Below are 19,498 nucleotides of genomic sequence, written 5' to 3' on the forward strand. Positions count from 1 at the left end.
TTAGAATGAAAGCTTGCAAAGGCCGATTGCACCTGATCTGAAAAATTAAGAGGTGTGGCTTCATACTTTTGTCCACATAGTTTCCAAAGCTAACATGGAAATGGTCAAGACACTAACATCAAGGATGTCAGAATGTGCAGCCCAGAAGCCAGTGGATGACATCACGGTGGGTATGGCTGTCTTTTTTATACAGTCTGTGTACAAACCCCAAATTTGCTAACAGATGCCAGCATGCTTCAGAAAGCCAGAAGGAAAACCGCAAATGGGTGTCAATTTATTATTATTTTTACCGGCCCAAATGCCTAATATGAGACATCTTTCATATTGCACACTGCCATCTCATCCATATTGAAATGAGAAACTAGCTATCATCATTTCTTTTTTTCTGGAAAGCTGAACATTATGAACAGAAATTTGGCCTGCTCATCTGTGGAAACTGTACTGCCAGCACTGGGACACCAAAATGCTTTTATCACCACCAACTTCTGAAACTTCAAACAGTATAAATGGAATCGTTTTCAACTGGTCAAGGAGTGCCTCTCTAGCTGTTTCAATGACTTGCTCTCACTTAGCCACTGCAGTGATATTTTAACACAGAAAAACTAATTCTGATAGGATGGGGGTTTTGTTTTGTTGTTTTTTTAGCTTAGACACATAAAGGCCTGTGTGGGTAAAATAAAGGTTATTTAACTAAATAAATTAGTGATTTCTGTGTAGAAAGAAATATGCCTATGAAACTCCTTGAAAGTCCCTGGCTTTAATAAACACTGATTTCTCATTTGTAATACTCTTAGTGAGAGTCGTGTTAAAGATAGGCCATGGGCTCAGGAGAAATTTTGGTAAAGAGTGAGAGAAAAATCTGGAGAAGGGGATCACTAAGGGAGACGTGACGTGATGACAGTGAAAAAAAGAATCACTGTGCTGAAGTCTATCACAATTAATTAGCCCATTTGTGTCTAACTCTAAATACCCAGTTGAAGTGGACCAGCTGTTTCTACCTGAATCCATCTATTAAGGCACACAAACATACACCCATGTGTGCAAACAAACACCCACAGTGGCAGGATTGTGCAGAATGATGCTGAGCTGTGCTGACAGACAGCTACTGTTTACAGTACAATGCCCATTATACACGACAGTTGACTATGCTGCTTTGACGGTTTCTATAGTGTGTGAGTGTCTATAGGTCTATGTATTTGCGTGTCCACTGCTGTAATTTGATAAGCAGTCAAACCAGCAAATCCTTGTCCATGAATTACACGATGAAGTAAGAATACAGATACATGCATGGCTTCATTTGGTATTGAGAAATTATACAGAACCCACACAAATTTTGAGACATTTGTATAATCAGAGCAAATAAATGAGCTGCAAGCACTTTACTCGATACACCAAACACAAACCCACAAAGTGACACGAGCTTGTTTATAATCACTGGCTGACACATCCTGCAAAGTGACTTGTTCAATTATGTTTCATTGCAAAAATCAATTTTCTGCATCAGTAAATCTTTTTTTTCTTCATTCCAGGTAATTAATAGTTTTATGTTTTATGTCAGGGTTTGTTGAAAGCAGACACCTTAGATCTGAACTGGGAATTCAACTACAGGGAACAAAAATCTTGTATGTGACACAAGAGGAACGAGCAGCTTGTTCCTTTTCTCGAATCCCATCAAGAAATCAATAGTTGCTTCAGCACTCTGACAGTGCTCACTATAAAAAAAATATAAATGTCATTATACCCGATGCTTTTAGGTTATTTAATAACAGAAACACACTTGCTTATTAAAGCTTTAGTACTATTTCCATCATTGCTATTACTTATTGTTTAATATTGGCTAAGATGTGGGAAAACAGAACAGTAACAGGAAACTGTTTTGGACACTCACTAGCCTCTTTATTAGCTACACCTTACTAGTACTAGGTTTTACCCACGGTTTAATGGTGTTTATGCCAAGTTCTGATCGAATGTGCTACAAAGCACAATCCCACGTTGAAAGTTGCATAAATCAACTTTCTTCCTCATTCTAATTCTTGGTTTGAACTCCAGCAGGTTCTCTTTACCATGCCTAAATACACTGAGTTGCTGCTGTGTGATTGGCTGATTAGATATGTGAACTTTCCAAGTAGTTGAATAGATGTACCTAATGAAGTAGCTGGTGAGTGTAGTTTTGGTGGCAATTTGAACTGTAATAACCAATAAAAACAAAAATAGTCTTTAGCCTTTCCAAGTCCACAAGTCTGCTTGGGTCTGTTTGATGTAAATTCAAAGAATAAAGAGTTCAAAGAATAATAGCAATGACTATATGACCATCATGTCTCTAGTCGTCTGTGTCCAAAACAGAGTATAATCTATTCTTTAATCTGTCTTAAAATACTTTCTGGCTATTTGAATACCAATACAGGAAAACAAGTAATTTACAAAAACTTGCATAATTCATTTGCATTGACAGAAAAATTGAAATGTTTTGGTTTTTTACCAAGAGCTGTGGTAAGCATGACTAGGAAAACAAAATGTAACAATGTTTTGGATTCATTAGCATACAGAAAAGTCTAATTGACAGTGATCCCAATATGTGAAAAAGAAAAACACATATGAACGTGTCTACGTCAGCAGCAGTATTTGGCCTGAATGGCCCAGACAGATGGTCAGAGTGGGTCTTAGCACTGGGACTGGCTGTCAGGCGTGAGGCCCCTGAGGCTGAGGGTATGAAAAAGGGAGGCAGTCAAGACTGTTGGAGATTGAGACTCGTGAGTCCTGAGGAAAGGCTATCTCGTGGCAGCTCTCAGAGCACAGGAGGTTGGTGTTGACAAAAAACTCTACTGTGTTTGACAGCAGATTAATTTGTTTGCTTAGAATTGACAGGTATGCAATATATTGTCTGCACATACAGTATACTTGTACTGCGTCACATGGTGGGGAGACAAGGTCATCTTAGGTAACTTGTTTTACCTGGCATGACCTTGTCTCCCCTCCCCTCAGGATCAAACACATAATATGAACATACTCTAGAACAAAGCAAACATTAAGCTAAGCATGTACATTAAACTCTACTCTCCTTTCATGCCCTGTGTTAAATTCAATATGTTAAGAACTATATTTAGCCTATAGTTGCTTTCGCACAACAAAATCAGGTCAGGGCAATGAAGTTTTCTTCTCACATGCAGCTCACAGCAGGGAATAGCTTCAGACAAATTCTCACTACTGGAAATTCTCTATTTGGTTTTGTCTAGGCAGCTGCCTGGTGTTCGAGAAGCAGGACACATGACACTCACTCATCACTGTGAATTCACCAGAAAATCACCTGGGCTATTTTTCCATGGGTGCAACTGAACTTCACATGTGCTTTGCAGTATGCAACTAGTAGGTTAACGACCAGTTAATTTCTGGTCTGACTGTGTCTGACTTCTGACATGCACCTAACCTAACCTATTGGGTTATCTATAGAAAGGACCTGGACTAAAAACACCTTATAATTGTGTCTCAGAACACATACTTCAAACTTACACTTGCTATTTTGAACACATAAGAGCAGTCATACCAACAAGTTAGGCTATAAGAAGTGGCCCAATAAGCTACCCATAATGGTCCAAGTTGTAAGTGCATATAGCTGCACACTTCTTAGTCATCAATTATTATTTATTGCTGGGTCTGCTGCTTTAGAGTGGTTTGCATCACATCTATCTGAACCATTCTTTTCCCTGGCTGCCTTTTAGTACCAGTGTTTAGTACCAGTCCTCTTTTACTTTGCTTACCTATGATGTGCCACAAGGTTCATTTTAGGGGCCCTTATTATTTTGGTTATTTCAGTTATTTCTGCTCTTTCTTCAGCACACTGCGAGCACCTTTAAGGACATCTGTTATCACTGCTATGCAGATGACATTCAGTTATATATCGATTTTAAGTCTCAAGAGCTTTTGCAACAGTGCGCCCCAGACTCTGGAAATCTCCCTGTAAGCTTGAAATCCATGGACTAAACAACTAAAAAGTCATATTTTTAGACTTTTTAACCTTTGTTTTTATCCTCTGGCATTTTGTTGTGAAGCATTTGTGTGATGTTTATCTTTAAAGGTGCTATAGAAATAAAATTTTACTTATTATAATGGATACACTAGAAAAAGGGAAGGTCAAACAAACAACTAGATCATCATGTTTTTGTGTAGAAGATAGATGTGTGGTGAGAGGGTCCAGCAGTTGTAAATATTTGCAAAAATGCAGGAGCTAAGAGAACAGCTTTAGTCACAGTTTTTAACTTTTACACTTGAATTTGTGTGTAATGTAATTAAGTACAGTGTATAGAGTGCTTTACATGAAAGTGTGCTACCATTAGTACGACCACCACTACTAAATATTATTATTTTTGTTGTTTTTGTTGTGGTTATTAGAAACTTTATTTATATAGTGCATTTCAAAAAAATGTTACAAGATGTTGTCAAAGGAGCTTGCAAAGAAAAGCGTCTGGACTTCTTTAAGTTGCTTGAAGACGTTTCACCTCTCATCCGAGAAGCTTCTTCAGTTCTAAGGTCAAATGGTGGAGAGTCCCAGATATAAACCTAGTGGGAGTAACCCCCCACAGAGGGACAAAAGGACCCCCTGATGATCCTCTAATCGCCTGAGCCAAGGTGTGAAACTGGGCGTGGGTCCCAATCAGCCAGAGTTTCAGGTGAGCTCATTGTGAAACCTGGCCCCACCTTATCATGCGAATTCCTGAGGTCAGCTGGCCCAGGATGTGAGTGCTGACTTTAAAGTCAGCAAAGAGGCACAGAAAAGAAGACCAGACACCAGCGAGGGAGGATAAGAAGGACAGACGCAACAACATTGTCATCCCCTATGTAGCCGGTGTATCAGAGAAACTCAGGAGAGTTTTCTCCAAGCATGACATCCCAGTGTATTTCAGACCCAGCAACACGCTCAGACAGAAACTGGTTCACCCGAAAGACAAAACGCCAAAACACAAACTTAACAATGTGGTGTATGCTGTGCAGTGCAGCGAGGAATGCTCAGACCTCTACATTGGAGAGACCAAACAGCCACTTCACAAGCGCATGGCACAACACAGAAGAGCCACCTCCACAGGACAAGACTCAGCAGTCCATCTGCATCTTAAGGATAAAGGACACTCTTTCGAGGATGCCAATGTTCACATTTTGGACAGAGAGGACAGATGGTTTGAAAGAGGAGTGAAAGAAGCCATTTATGTCCACTGTGAGCGACCATCTTTGAACAGAGGCGGTGGTTTACGACACCAACTCTCTGCCATCTATAATCCAGTTTTGAGATCCCTTCCCAGACGCCTTAACGCCCACTCACATCCTGGGCTAGCTGACCTCAGGAATTCGCATGATAAGGTGGGGCCAGGTTTCACAATGAGCTCACCTGAAACTCTGGCTGATTGGGACCCACGCCCAGTTTCACACCTTGGCTCAGGCGATTAGAGGATCATCAGGGGGTCCTTTTGTCCCTCTGTGGGGGGTTACTCCCACTAGGTTTATATCTGGGACTCTCCACCATTTGACCTTAGAACTGAAGAAGCTTCTCGGATGAGAGGTGAAACGTCTTCAAGCAACTTAAAGAAGTCCAGACGCTTTTCTTTGCAAGCTCCTTTGACTACGATGACCTGGATGACTGAGAACCTTCACAGACATGTTACAAGATGTTTCACAAAAAATAATCATGGTAATACAATTAGTAAAACAAACATTTGAAAAAGGAAGAGCAGTAGCCCATGAACATTAAAATAGAGACTAATTATCACCAAGAATTCAAAAAAGAAAGAACATCACAAATTCTACACTTGGAAACAGTCAAATAGATTTTGCATCTACTACTGTAATAACTGGACACTTGTTTGTAATCACCACAAAACTAATTTCAACCTTTAAAAAATAATAAATAATGAAATAAATCTGTTTTTTCAACTAAATTTCTTTATACTTTTCTTACCCTCCTAAATTTCAGACTTTTACTTCCTTTTCTTGCTCCTCCACTTTCTCAATCACTCCAACTTTACTCCACTATCAACCTTTGCTCTCTCCTTCCTCTGCCCTCCAACTCTTCATGATGTCCCTCCTACCATTTTTGGCTCTCTCTACCTAATTACTCTTCATCTCCTCTCCAGCCTTGGAATTCCATCACACCTTCCTCTTACCCCAATCTGCTTATTCCCTGCATTTCTGCACATGTCCACCTTCTTTACTGCCTCTAAAAAAGTACAAACTATCTAAGTTTACTTTATCTTTCCTCTGCACCCTGAATCTCTGCTAAACTAAAATTCAATCATCTTTCCTTCTTACTTCTTCTCTGCATCTTTTACCTTCTGTCGTACCCTCTTCATAACCTCAAGTTGTTCTGTGTTCTCCATTTAAATTTTCTTTTGGCTAATTGCTCCAGTGTGGAAGCCAATAGATCATTTTGCCTCATGCTCACATTGCTGCATGACAGCTGCTGGTGAAACCCCACAGGTACACAGAGGATAGAGGGAGGAGAAAAGGCAGTGACAAAGAAAGATAGAGCAGGAAGGCAGAAGAGGAAAGAGGTCAGGAAAAGAACAAAAAGTGCAAGAAGAAGCAAGACACATGTGGTTACAGAGACTACTTATGTAATTAAAGTTAAGTGAAGGTGGTGAGCAAAAGATTTGCAAATGATTTGTGATCAATTAAACTTTCTAGTGTAAATAGTAAAACCAAAATACTAAAAAGACTGTTTTCAACTGGTTTGCTATTTACTCACATACAGAATTTAGACAAACACACAAAATAACCAGTGGTATAAATTTTACGGAAAAGTGCTCTTTGTAATTATGCAAATAACGACTGTTTTCCTCACCTTAATAAACAGGTTTTAGTGAACATAGGAGTGTGGCTCTTGGAATAGAAATTCTGGTTGGTCACTGGATTGGTTGAACTCTGGTCCATATTAAATATCTCAGCAATCATGTTTGCATTTTCATTCAATATGCATAGCCTCACAGAGGCACTAGCATGTCTCATGTACACGGAGTTGTTTTATGGGCTTAAACATAAACAAACTTAAACAAAGAGAACATAAACCAGCAGCGGATAAGGAAACTTAAATTCTTAACACTGTGGGGCTTTAAAACATGGCTTTACACTATAGGAGCTCCATGTCAAATGATCATGTTGGTCGATTTTGTCAAGATTTGTGGTGGAGACGAGACCCAAATCCAGAACACAAAGGCAGACAAAGTAAAACAAAGCAGAGAAAGGAAAGTCCAAAATAAATAGCAGACAATCTGACAGGGAAATGAAGAACCAGAGGGCTATATTTACTTGGAAGACTAAAGGAAGACATCAACAGTAGGTGAAAATAGTTAGCACAAAGGAAAAGTAGAAGGAGACACCACAGACACCACAAATTATTCTACAAAGTAAAACAGGGAAATATTAAAAGACAGACGACATTTGGACACTAAACAGTCGGGGTGAAGGACACAAACACATAAATGAGATCGAAGGAACGCAACATGGAAACGCTGGGGAAGCAGAAAAATAAAATCAAAACAGCAACCGAAGTTCAATATGTCACAAAACAACACAAGAACAAAAATGAGTCTGAATTTTAAAATATCACAAAACCAAAGTTCAGCAGGACTTTAATAATAATGGTCACAGGAATCCAAAAGTTAAACAACAGATGACCTCGGGACTGTGAAAGCATTGGTATAAGCAAAGAGAAAACAGGTTGGGTTTACTACAGTTGATCAATGTATTTTTTGATGGGTCAGATGAGGCAAAGCTGAAAGTGAAGTCTTTCACCACCAATTCTTAAACCAGCCCCTGGCATTATACAGCTCACAGATCTGTTTCAGTCCTTTGGTTGTACCTGACCAAAGGTGTGTAGACAATGGGAAATTAGCTTTCAAAGGTGAAAAGTATAAGAAGCTTTTGACCACGCTTTGCTCAACCAGGGATGGAGCAGCTTTGTGACATTAAGCCACTCTCTGATGGGGATCAAAGACTGTTTGGTGGAATGCACGCCTCTGTTGGTGAAACCTAACAAGACAGATTGGGAACACTGAGGGAAATCTGGAGCTTCATTTGAAAAATAAACTGATCCAGTTTGACTTTTTACACTTGGCTCTGGATGAGAGCTGTGATATCTGTAATGCACATCTTTGTTTGTGGACTAACTAAAACTTTTGAGATTACGGCGGAACTGGCAGCAATGCCCTCAGTGAAAAGGTCTATGACAGGGAGTGATTTCTTTGTGGAGGTGACTGCATGCTTGGATAGACTGTGGCTAGCTGGAAAAATGTGAATGCTGATAAAATAGTGAAAAAATGTTGACTGTTCCAGTGTTCCATTGCCTAATTGCAGTATTAGCCCTTACCATCAGTTCAGTTTGTTGGTGCAATCCTCCACAACAGTCCCAGTTTCTCGTGTAGCCCCTTGGGAAAATGAATTGCGCACCCCTGCCTTAAACAGATGGTATATTTGAGAAGAGGTGAGTGTGTGTTTTTGCTACCTTGTCCGCACACTGTTTTGTCCCAGTTTTGGGGATTTTAAACATACACACACACCGGGAGCAGCTCGTTGTCAGCCTTGTGCCGTCACTGCAAGCAACCCCAGAGCTATTTAAGTCACGACAACAATTCCTATGATGGGGAACAGAGCATGAGGAAGCAGTGGAGAGTCAGCGAGAGGGAAGAGAGAGGGAAGAGAGAAAGTAGGGAAGTAGAATCGGACAGCACTGCACAGCAGGGAGAAGAAAAGATGGATGGCAAATATGATGAGAGAATGAGAGAGAAGGGGGATGTGGACAGATAAGGGGACTAGAAGGGGAGGTTGAGAAATACACTGTGGCAGACAGATGAGGGTGTTAGAGGGGCACAAGGTGAGGGGGTGATTTGGAAAGTTGAAAGTGAGATGGAGCTGTGAGAGGCGGAATGATGAAAGATGGAGATGGAGTGTGGTAAAAATTGGTCAGGAAGTGGGGAGATGGATGGAAAAGACCTCACCACCTTTTTGACGAAATTCATGTGGGCCTCTGAAAATGCTGCTAGAGCAGCAGTTACATAACCAAAAAGAAAGTCACTCTACAGTTGCCACAGTAACCACTGACACACACCATGGCAACCAAGGTTACACATGTACAGTTTGTCTTAAAAGTCGAGTCAGTCATTGTATGGGATAATGAGATTAAGTTTCTGTGCTGTATCAACAAACTGTGTCTCGGTTATTAGTGGGAGCATTCTGTACACATTCATACAGTATATGCATGCACATACTCTCGCACCCATTCTAACAGTGGTAATCCTCTCACACCCTGTAACTGAAGGAGGAAAATCATTACACAAATCCACAGCCTTAATCACCTCTGTGCCCCTTTATCATACAATCCCCAGAGCTCTCACCAAATGAAACATTACACTGTGCATTACATTCCTGTAATTTGCAGGTCGCACACCTGCTGTTCCTTCCATGTCTGTCTCAGCCAGTGTCTTTTTCACGCTCCATTGTCTATTTCCCCCTCTTCTTCCAAATGCATAAAAAACCCAAAACAAAGAAAAACTTTCCTCCCCGTCTCACAAAATCTCACGCAGTTAATTGAGTCTAAAAATGGCCGACTTGGCCCAGGCTTCCTCTAGTGAAACCCAGTTTGTCGATCGTTCTGGACAGTCCATTAGGGATGGTGATTAGGAGAGGAATCTCGCTAATTAGGAGGTTTAACAAGGCAGAACGTCCACGGTGATGGGGAGGCTCTCAGAAGTCCCAGAAGTTTGGTGGAACAGACGAGAGGCTCACGCTCCTTTAAGCTCACGGTAATAATCAAGTCCAGTGACCTTACAGCGAGGACAGCATTTCCCAGCTAAGTCTGTACTGATGAGGGTGGCTGTGTCTTTTTAACTGAATACTTTATCAAAGCCTTATTAAAGCCAGTGGATAGTGCTGGGTTGCTATTAATGTGACACTGAGATTTAGATTTTTCACAGTTGGTTTACAGTGAGTATGGAGATAGATGCACTCTATCTCATTGCTTTTAGCATGCAGCTGGCTGTGTTGTAGGAAACAGCTTGTTTGGGATAATACAGGTTAACCAGGTTGTCTAGCAGCTGATACAAAACCTGCATCTCTTTTAAAATCTTGTCAATCTGCCTTTCAAAATCAGCCACTCGTGCACCTCTGAACTGCTTCTAGCACAGCGGCTCTCTTCTGTAATTTCAACACAGACATGCAAAGTCATCAAAATACTTCTGTTTTAAACTTGCATAACTTTTGTTTGGAGGATTGTTGCTTGTGATGAGCTGGGTCTCTGGTCACGACCGTGCTAGGGATTTGTTAAGTATGGTTTTTTATCATTTACTGGATAAGTCACCAAAAATTCAAACCATCAATGCAGATTTCTATGGCAACATGCTCAGGCACCTGATGAAGAATGTTCCGCAGAAATGACCTGAACTATGGCATGGGACATGGTGTCACACCAACACAATTATCAGTCATCACACACTCTAGTCCCTGTGAATTTGTCCACTTCCTTTAAATAAAAATTAAGTGGAAGGATTTGTGTTTTGACGCACTGCAAAGGCACAGCTGGAAGGGGACAGAAGAGGCTTTACTGGGAGTAATCCAAAATTAGGTCCCGTGCTAGAAACCATATTATCACAATAGTTCACTCACGATGCAATATTGTCGCAACTTTTAATATTTTGCAATATGCTGACTGTTGCAATAACATATATTGCAATCCATCACATTTTTTTAAAAAGCTAATTATGTCCTCAAAGTCAAACTTTATCAGTATCTCTTTTATCCAATAACAAAAGGTTTTCCCACTTTTCTGTGACGTTAGATCAGACGTTAGAGCCGAGTCCCCTCAAGTTGTGCTCATTGACAAAGACTCACTCAGACTGATGGCAACATGTTGGTATGTCTACATTCATAAATCAGATGACAATCTCTCTGAGAGTGATTGCAGTCAGACAGTGACTGTTTGCAGAGGGGTGCAAGTGCTTTACCTTCATAAGTAGTTGCAGCACTCTGGGCAAACACTTAGCCAGCACAAGTTGCAATTCCTATTTTTACTTATGTGACTGAGCCATCAGTTTGCTTTGTGTGTGTGTGTGTGTGTGTGTGTGTGTGTGTGTGTGTGTGTGTCGGCTGTTGGATGGATTTTATAAGTTCGCTCAACTAACGTTATCTCAGGATGGCGTTAATTTATTTGGTTTACCTGTATTGATACAATATTGCTACGCAAAATATCGAGATACTGTGCTGTAACGATGTTTCCCCACCTCCCCAAAACACTAGACATACCCAGGAAGTTTAGAAACTCCACCCTGGTCTGAATGGCCTTATTCCACCTTCAGATCAGAGAGAGGATATTTTAGAATATAACTAATGGATCCTGCGTTTAAGTGTGCACACCAAACCCTGTGTGGGTAAACACAATAATCTTTACTTTAGCTGTTTTCTGCTAGAATTAAGCTAAGAAAGTGAATAACAGACCTAGTTACAGACGCATCGCATGGTCACAAACAAGACTTTAAATGAAAGCTTTGTTTCTGGTGGATGTGTGAACAGGCAGCTGTCTCTTTAACATGATGGATTTTTTAGAGCTCCCGAGCGTGCAGCACAGCACCATTACTTTTTGTTTTGTTTGCCCTGAAATGTAAGAGTCTCAATATTAAGTGGGCTTTGGAGAAAATTGGAACAGTAGTGGCAATCCACTGCCAAATAAGTGAGGGCCCCTCTGCACCCTGCAGCACAACAGTCAATGATGATTGATTACTCCCTCACAGTCTCATAACTGCGCTCATTATTTCTTTCACAGCCGTTCTCTGACCGAGGACAATATCGGAGCTGGCTTTTCCACAAGTTTGCATCTATTAATAAGCATCTGTTAAGAGAAGTTAAAGTCTCGCTCTTGTTTCTGTTACTATATGACATATACAATCTTGGTTAATGCCAGCACACAGTCCAGGCTTTCCTCGCTTTAATAAACCTTCCTCAAACGTACTGTATGTGCGTCAGTGTGCGGTCTGTGGTCTTTTATACTCGGTAATTAGCTTCCTCTGTCTTCTTGCAGGTCACGGGGTTGCTGTTGAGACAAAGCCGTAGAGACACCAACAGTATAAACTCAGCTCACTGGAGGCAGCTTCCTTTATTGTGTAAGAAACTCCAGTAGGCTCTTTTAACATTCACCTTGCAGCGAGTAGTAATCACAATATGGATCCCTCAGCCACTTCTTAAGCACGTAATTAGGTGTGCTGCGTTAAGGAACGTTAATCAGCAGGGAGGAAACTTCTGTTTTACTTCCCTCACGTTCAAAGGCAGTTGAGCAGGAACTACACCATGGGCAGTTCAGTGACACAAAGCAGCCAAATGCAGAAAATGTAGCATACTCTCCTGCTTCTTCTTGATCTCCGGTCTCCCTTTGTTTCCTTTTAAACACATGCTCTCTCTCCTTCTCTCTCCTTCTCTCTCGTTTTCATTCACATGCACGCTTAAACATTACGACTGGCGTTGTGTTCCAACTCAACACACAGCTGTTTCAAGTCTTGGCACCAGCGCTCGTGACAGTAATTACGTGCCTAGTGGAGGTGGAACTAGTCTGTGCTGAGAGCTAGGAAATAGCAATCTGGAAGAACAGTGCTGCACGGGAAGAAGGCGACACTCTGTGAGGCAACCAGACCTTCTGCTTAACTTGGAAGCAGGACACCCCAATATGGTCTCCTTACGAAAGGAGGGCCAGCATTAGATTGCAGAGCCAAGGCAGCAAGTATTGTGTTTTTGATGATGAGGCCGCCTTACCATTAGCATTGATATATTAAGTGACTGCTGTTTAGATAAATGTAGTTAAGATAACTAAAATAATAAAAATTAATCTTATGCCAAATCATATCGATCATATCGAGGGATATCTTTCCATTATCTGGATACATTTAGTCTAACTGGTGATCAACTTGCTAACGTAACCCAGGGTTTCCCCAGCATGTTCATCTGAAAGGAGTGGCAACATCTGGCCAATCACAAACACGGAGAAGTGTACTGGCAGCACATAGGCTGATTTTTACAAATAAAAATAAAACCGTTATAAAAATATAAACATGTTAAAAAAAATAGTGCAGACTGAAAGCAACACATGCAGACAAAGCTGCGAGTGTGTGTGAGTGTGAGAGAGAAAGCACTGTATAGTAGTTCAGTATTAAAAGTGTATGAATGTGTGAGCGCTGTGAATGATTTGGTCAGCAAGACTGCAGAAGAGCTACTAATAAAGTTTAGCCTATCTGAAGCCAGAAAAGAAAGCCAAGAAAAATGCTGACTGTGTAAGTTAACAGACTTGTTAGTATCATTTATTATTGTTAGGATCATTTATTAATGCTCATAAAAACTAAAACTTTGGAAGATTGTAGCCAACAAGAAAAAAAACATGGAATAAAGTTGTGTCTAAGAATGTGTTTTAATTACTGATGCTCATCTAAGAAACACAAAGACTTTAGATGCTATTAAAAAATCTAGACCATCCTGCTGTCCGTGCACAGAGTTTCAAGCGATCTTCCAGGAATGGATGACGCTATTTACAAAGAACTGGTAAATGGACTGGTTCTTATATAGCACCTTTCTACTCTATCTGAGCACTCAAAGGGCTTTATACACCATGCCTCCTTCACCCATTAACACAAGCAGCTTTTATAATGCTGAAGTGGATTGTATCTTACATTCACACTCTGATGGAAACATCAGAGAGAAACTTGGGGTTAGTATCTTGCTGAAGGATATTTGGCATGCGGGCTGGAGCAGTCAGTTGTCAAACCGCCAACCTACTAATCAGTACATGACCTGACCTGTACCATACCTCCCAAGCTACAGGATCACTAGACAGTGACTTCATACCTGTTGATCTCTAACCTAGAGCATAACCTGCTGCAGAGAAGGTAATAATGTGAGTTACCATAGTAAGAAGTGAACCAATTTCAACCAAATGTAATAAAATGCTTTAAATACTTTCAGTAAACACATTATGCTCATTTCTACCTGCACATTTTTATTCCTGGAACACACAAGAGTAGCTTTGCATGATTCATGGTTCATAATAATCCTTATTTATCTTATACTCTGTCTTTGTTTTCCCTGCCTTTACAATTTAAGCCAAACTTTTTCTGACTGGCTGCCTCTTGCAAACAGAAGAGTTCAACGGCAGGTGGGTGGGGCTTCTTCACAGCCAAAGCTTTGCCCCTGTGATAGTATTTTATGTCACTCCTCTCAGTGACATCATACAGGCTAAGAGAGGAAAACATTGTCTGGAATGAAGCATTTAGAGTAATCTGAATTTAACATTTCATATCCCCGTTTGAACAGCTCATCTGAACAGGCATTACCTGTTTTCTCAAAGCTGTTAAAAAGCTCTCAAAGCTCTCAAAGCTCTGCAGCTGGATCCTTAGCTTCCTGTCTGACAGACGCCAGGTGGTCAGACTGGGCAGCATCACCTCATCCCCCATCACACTGAACACTGGTGCTCCACAGGGGTGTGTACTGAGCCCTCTCCTGTACTCACTCTACACCTACGACTGCACAGCCACTAACAGCTCCAACATCATTGTGAAGTTTGCGGACGACACTACAGTGGTGGGTCTTATCACCAACGGTGATGAGACGGCTTACAGGGAGGAGGTCAGCGCCCTGACCCACTGGTGTCAAGACAACCATCTCACCCTCAACGTCGCAAAGACAAAGGAGTTGATAGTGGACTTCCGGAGGTGCAGAGAAGTACACACCCCCATCACCATCAACGGCGCTGCTGTGGAGAGAGTGAGCAGCTTCAGGTTCCTTGGTGTACATCTGGCTGAGGATCTTACGTGGTCAGTACACACAAACAAAACAGTGAAGAAGGTGCAGCAGCGCCTCTTCTTTTTCAGGAGACTGAAAAGATTCGGCATGAGCCCCCGCATCCTCAGGACCTTCTATCACTGTGCCATTGAGAGCATCCTCACTGGATGCATCACCACCTGGTATGGCAACAGCACCGCCTACAACTGCAAAGCTCTCCAGCGAGTAGTGCGGTGCTCTGAACGGATAATTGGAGGTGAGCTTCCCTCCCTCCAAGACATCTACAGGAAGCGGTGCCTGAGGAAAGCGGGGAGGATCATCAAGGACTCCAGTCACCCCAGCCATAAACTGTTCAGACTGCTTCCATCAGGAAGGAGGTTCTGCAGCATCCGGTCCCGTACCAGCAGACTGAGAGACAGCTTTTTCCATCAGGCCATCAGACTGCTGAACACGTCATAGACACCTCAGCTTCACTACTGGAACTTCAACATTATGCACTCCACACTGTATATAAATGCCACTTGTTTTGCACATATTCAACTCTGTATATTTTATATATTTTATTATTATTATTATTATTTTATTTTTTTTTACTATTTAATTTGTAAAAATGTGTATACACACACACACACACACACACACACACACACACACACACACACACACACACACACACGTAGGAAAATATTTAGTATACACATCCAGAAATGCATACACTATTATATATTGTACATATATTTATTAGTTTCAGGTTGGCCATTCTTGTATTTTGCTCGTTTGTGTTGTTGTGTTTGCACATCTCTGTTGCTTGTGGGGCTCGCACACAAGAATTTCACTCGCATGTGCTGTGCCAGTGTGCCTGCACATGTGATGTGACAATAAAAGTGATTTGATTTGATTTGATTTGATTTGTTAATAGAATTAATTCTGAGTGTTTTCAGTTCTCTATAGACTCTGGTTGTGAAAGGGCAAATTCAGTTAATTCAGATAACAGTTGGTTGGAATATAGAAGTTAATGTTACTGTCCAGGAAAAAAGTTAAATTGATTTAAATGACCACCACTAAATGTAAAAATATTTCTCCAAGAACAAATCAGATCAACTTAAAGAGTTTTCCACTATTGCTTTCAGCCATTTATCACCGTTTAAAGGTCTGACCTGCTCTTGGATTTGGTTGATGTGATAGGAGATCGCATAGCAGCGAAACTACCTCTTCCCTTATATTTGCTCTTGGCCAGGCCATCATAGCTAATTTGTCCCGTCAGGCTCTGCTACCTCCAGTCTGCCCCGTCTTGCAGTTGAAATCCAACATTAATTTCCTTTACTTCACCAACTCAAGGACAGCAGTTCATTCTCGGGAGCTTGACAAACTGCTTGTGCTACAGGTACAGTACAACCCCAATTCCCCTAGTTAGGACAGCCCTCCTGCCAAGGCAGCTTAATAGTTATTGTCATCGTGTGCCTTTACTGGTCGTCAACCAGCAGATATTTGGACAGAAATAATGATAAATGTTTCTGGTTATTATTGCTATTCTCCAAGTGAACAAGCTACAGGAAAGGTAGAACATCCCAGGGAGCACACATACCAATGAGCTAATATATTAAACTGGAGCTTGAATCAGCCCTAAATGTAGGAAGCACTATGATGTAATAAAATGTGGCAAGTACTGGCACAGAGAGAACAGACAGAAGTGAGTTTTTGACAGGTTGTCATGACAATTTCTAGTAAATTTAAATTTGAATCACCAATCACACAAAAAGCTACTGTTCGTGTGTGTGTTTTTAAAGAAAATGGTCAATATACAGCATTGCCTTTGTTCATTCCTGTTTACTTTACGATATAACGATTTGTATTAAAGAGCAAAGACGGTAAAATTCAGCCACAAAGTCCATAATAATCCACGCCTAAGGACATGAGTAGTTGCCCAAAACAAACAGCAACAGAGCTGAAACAAAGCTGAATGGAAAATGAGAGCAGAGCAGTGCATTGATTCTATTTGAGCAGCTGATGATTCCTGGAAAAAAATAAAATAAAAAAGAATTCTCAAAGAGAAACACGAGATAGTTATGAAATACGGTGCTTGGTGTTTAGGAATCCTCGTGGTTATTATTGAGAGAGAGTTCAGAGTAAAGTTGAAGAAACGTCTGTGTGGGCTTCGCCTGGGGAAGGACTTGCTGTAATGTCGCCGTCGACCAATTAAGTTTGATAAATGTGACCGCTGCTTTCAGACCGGCGGGAGGAACGACTGCAGTCGGCGTCTGCAGGACTTAGCCAGATAATAAAGGTTAACTTCACTGTAAAGATAAAAGAGTGGAAAGCCACAGAAAGTTGGGCTGTGTGTTTTTTTCTTTCAAAAACACAAATATTAACACTGGTTGCAAGTTGTGTGCATGCTGCCCAAATGCCTGGCGAGAAGCTGTAGGGGAGACCGGGGATAGTTGTAACATTTTTGACATTTCTGTCTGTAAATTGGAGCTCGTTTAAGGTAGTGGATTCAAAATGTAATGCAAAGTATTTACATGTCTCTGCTATTAAATAGTGCAGCTATTTTCTCTGCAGCACAATTACCCATTGCATGGTATGGTCTCAAACACAAAGAGTGAAATGTTACAATTAACCCCATAGTCTGGGTTAGTTGTAACATATCCTGGGGTGAAATGTAACACAATGAAATAAGGGTACTAACGAAACATTAACATGTAATCTTTGTTTATTCAACACATGAATGCACTTAGAGCCATTTATGTAGCTGTGTGTGTGTGTGTGTGTGTGTGTGACAGAATGCAGAAATCTAGCTTTTGAACATATTCCAACCCCCCAAAAAAGACAAATTATGAAATTTTCTGCAACTGAATATTTCATTAATTTTGATTGGTCTTCCTTGAGTTTGGCCTCATTGGCTCAGTGGGCATTATAACCTACAACTCTTGCACCAATTTTGAACATAACAATGAAGCTGAAAAAATGTAGTTGTTCACCAGCATCGCAATTCCATTATTTTTTATCATGGCTTACCTTGGTGTGGTTTGCAAAGTGCTTCAGAAAGATGAGGAAATCTGTTTCTTGCACCTATCCTGATTTATTTCCACTACCAGTACTTCCTACTGGTCCATCTCTGACACAGTGTGAGAATGTGTATGTGTGGGAACACAAACAGTGGAGGAATTGTGTTGCCAATGGCATTAACCGCATATACAAAAGTGACCAGTGAACCTCTCTCTGCTGATGTCGTTGCCCCAACTTGTTTAATATAAGTTAAAGTAATAGTGTGGTAAGTTGTAACATCTGCATTATTGTTACAACTAACCCAGACTGTTGCTGTTACAACTGACCCAGACTCCTATAGCCATGAACTAGCTAACATTACAGCCAACGGCTAAAACATTAGCACTAAAGACTTACACAGAATATATCCCCATAGACATACAAATAACATAATTTAAATTTGATGAGTTTAACTGCAAAGCAGATAATGCTATTAAACATTGAAATAAAGTAGAAAAACTTACTTTTTGGCATACAAATTACTTTTTTTCATGTTAAATTGTCTGTGTTTGACAAAATGTGCTGATTTTTCACATGTGATAGCAGAACTGAATTGGACATGCACAGGATGAGTCACATCATTTGAAACGTAGCCCTGATTGGAGAAATTGGAAGTGTTACAACTAACCCACGTTACAACTATCCCCGGTCTCCCCTACTGTAAACTGGGAGTGGACCTTTGTCGCTGTCTGTGGTGCTGAAAGCCTCAGCGCTGTCTGCTTTTGATACTGGAAACAATTTTGGATTACCTTGAACTTTAGTGAAGTCTCTCTTTGGACAAGGAAAAAAGAAATAGAAAGAAATGTGAAATACCTGGTGATCTAATGTCGCTATCTGTATCGAGGACAGCAAGCATGCAATCATACTGAAAGGCGCTGACAACTCCCTATTCTCTCTATTACAGGTGTTGGGCGTTTTGGATCAGCCTGCAAGCTTATTCTCTGGAGAATCCCAGCCGGCCAAAAATAAAGAAGAGGGGGGAAAGGAACTTAAATCGCAAACTATTACACATCCTTAAATGAGTCAATGATTTAAAATATATGGAGATTAAAAAGCAAACTTACGAGTGCCATCAAACCGAGTGGCTATAGTGTCCAGAAACGTGTTCTGCGGCGCTAGTAATCCCTTCATCACAGGCATTTTCCCTGCTTAATGTCGAATTCCCCATCAAAGTTACTGAAGAGATGGTGCAAGTCGTCCAAACGCTTGAGGTGCTCCCATCGAAGGTGCTGATGGCTATATGACCGAGCAGCTATCCAGTCAACTCAGCACAACGCAAAAGCTCCTAGTTGGTGGGGAGCGCACGTGATGCGCTCACCCGTGCGTCTGTTGCGTGTGTTAAGGACAGGAGAAGAGGGAGACCACAGGTGCTGCTCAGGTAACAGCGAGGGACAGGGTGACACTCCCTGTCAGCGATTCCATTATTATGTCGGTTGGAGCCAACGATCATCTATCCACAGCGTGCAGCGGTGAGAGACGAGCATTCTTAACAGCTGTGATTAAAGCCGCAAATCTGACAGTTTCTCGGCGTGGAGACACGGTGACATCACAACAGAGAAAAACAGCTGACTCCTGAACTTTTATTGAAATTTTGATTTACAGCTTTTTAATTAGTTTCCTCCCACTTAGCGCGTCACTCAAGTGAGTCGTGAATTTCTCTTAT

At 41.0% G+C, this 19,498-nt stretch overlaps 1 protein-coding gene across 1 annotated transcript in view; it reads right to left on the reverse strand.

The window, feature by feature from the left end:
* The window catches only part of kcnh8 (potassium voltage-gated channel, subfamily H (eag-related), member 8), a 64,281-nt gene extending 45,306 nt beyond the window's left edge, over positions 1–18,975 (reverse strand). Inside the window, exon 1 of the mRNA XM_085262215.1 lies at positions 18,900–18,975. Coding sequence (XP_085118341.1) covers positions 18,900–18,975 — 76 coding nt within the window. The remainder of the gene's footprint in view (positions 1–18,899) is intronic.
* Positions 18,976–19,498: the final 523 nt, after the last annotated feature.

Source organism: Mchenga conophoros, linkage group LG22 (genome assembly GCF_057382185.1).
Source record: "Mchenga conophoros isolate Kocher_MC1m ecotype Shallow Benthic linkage group LG22, M_conophoros_male_GT1.1, whole genome shotgun sequence".
Taxonomy (NCBI): Eukaryota; Metazoa; Chordata; class Actinopteri; order Cichliformes; family Cichlidae; genus Mchenga; species Mchenga conophoros.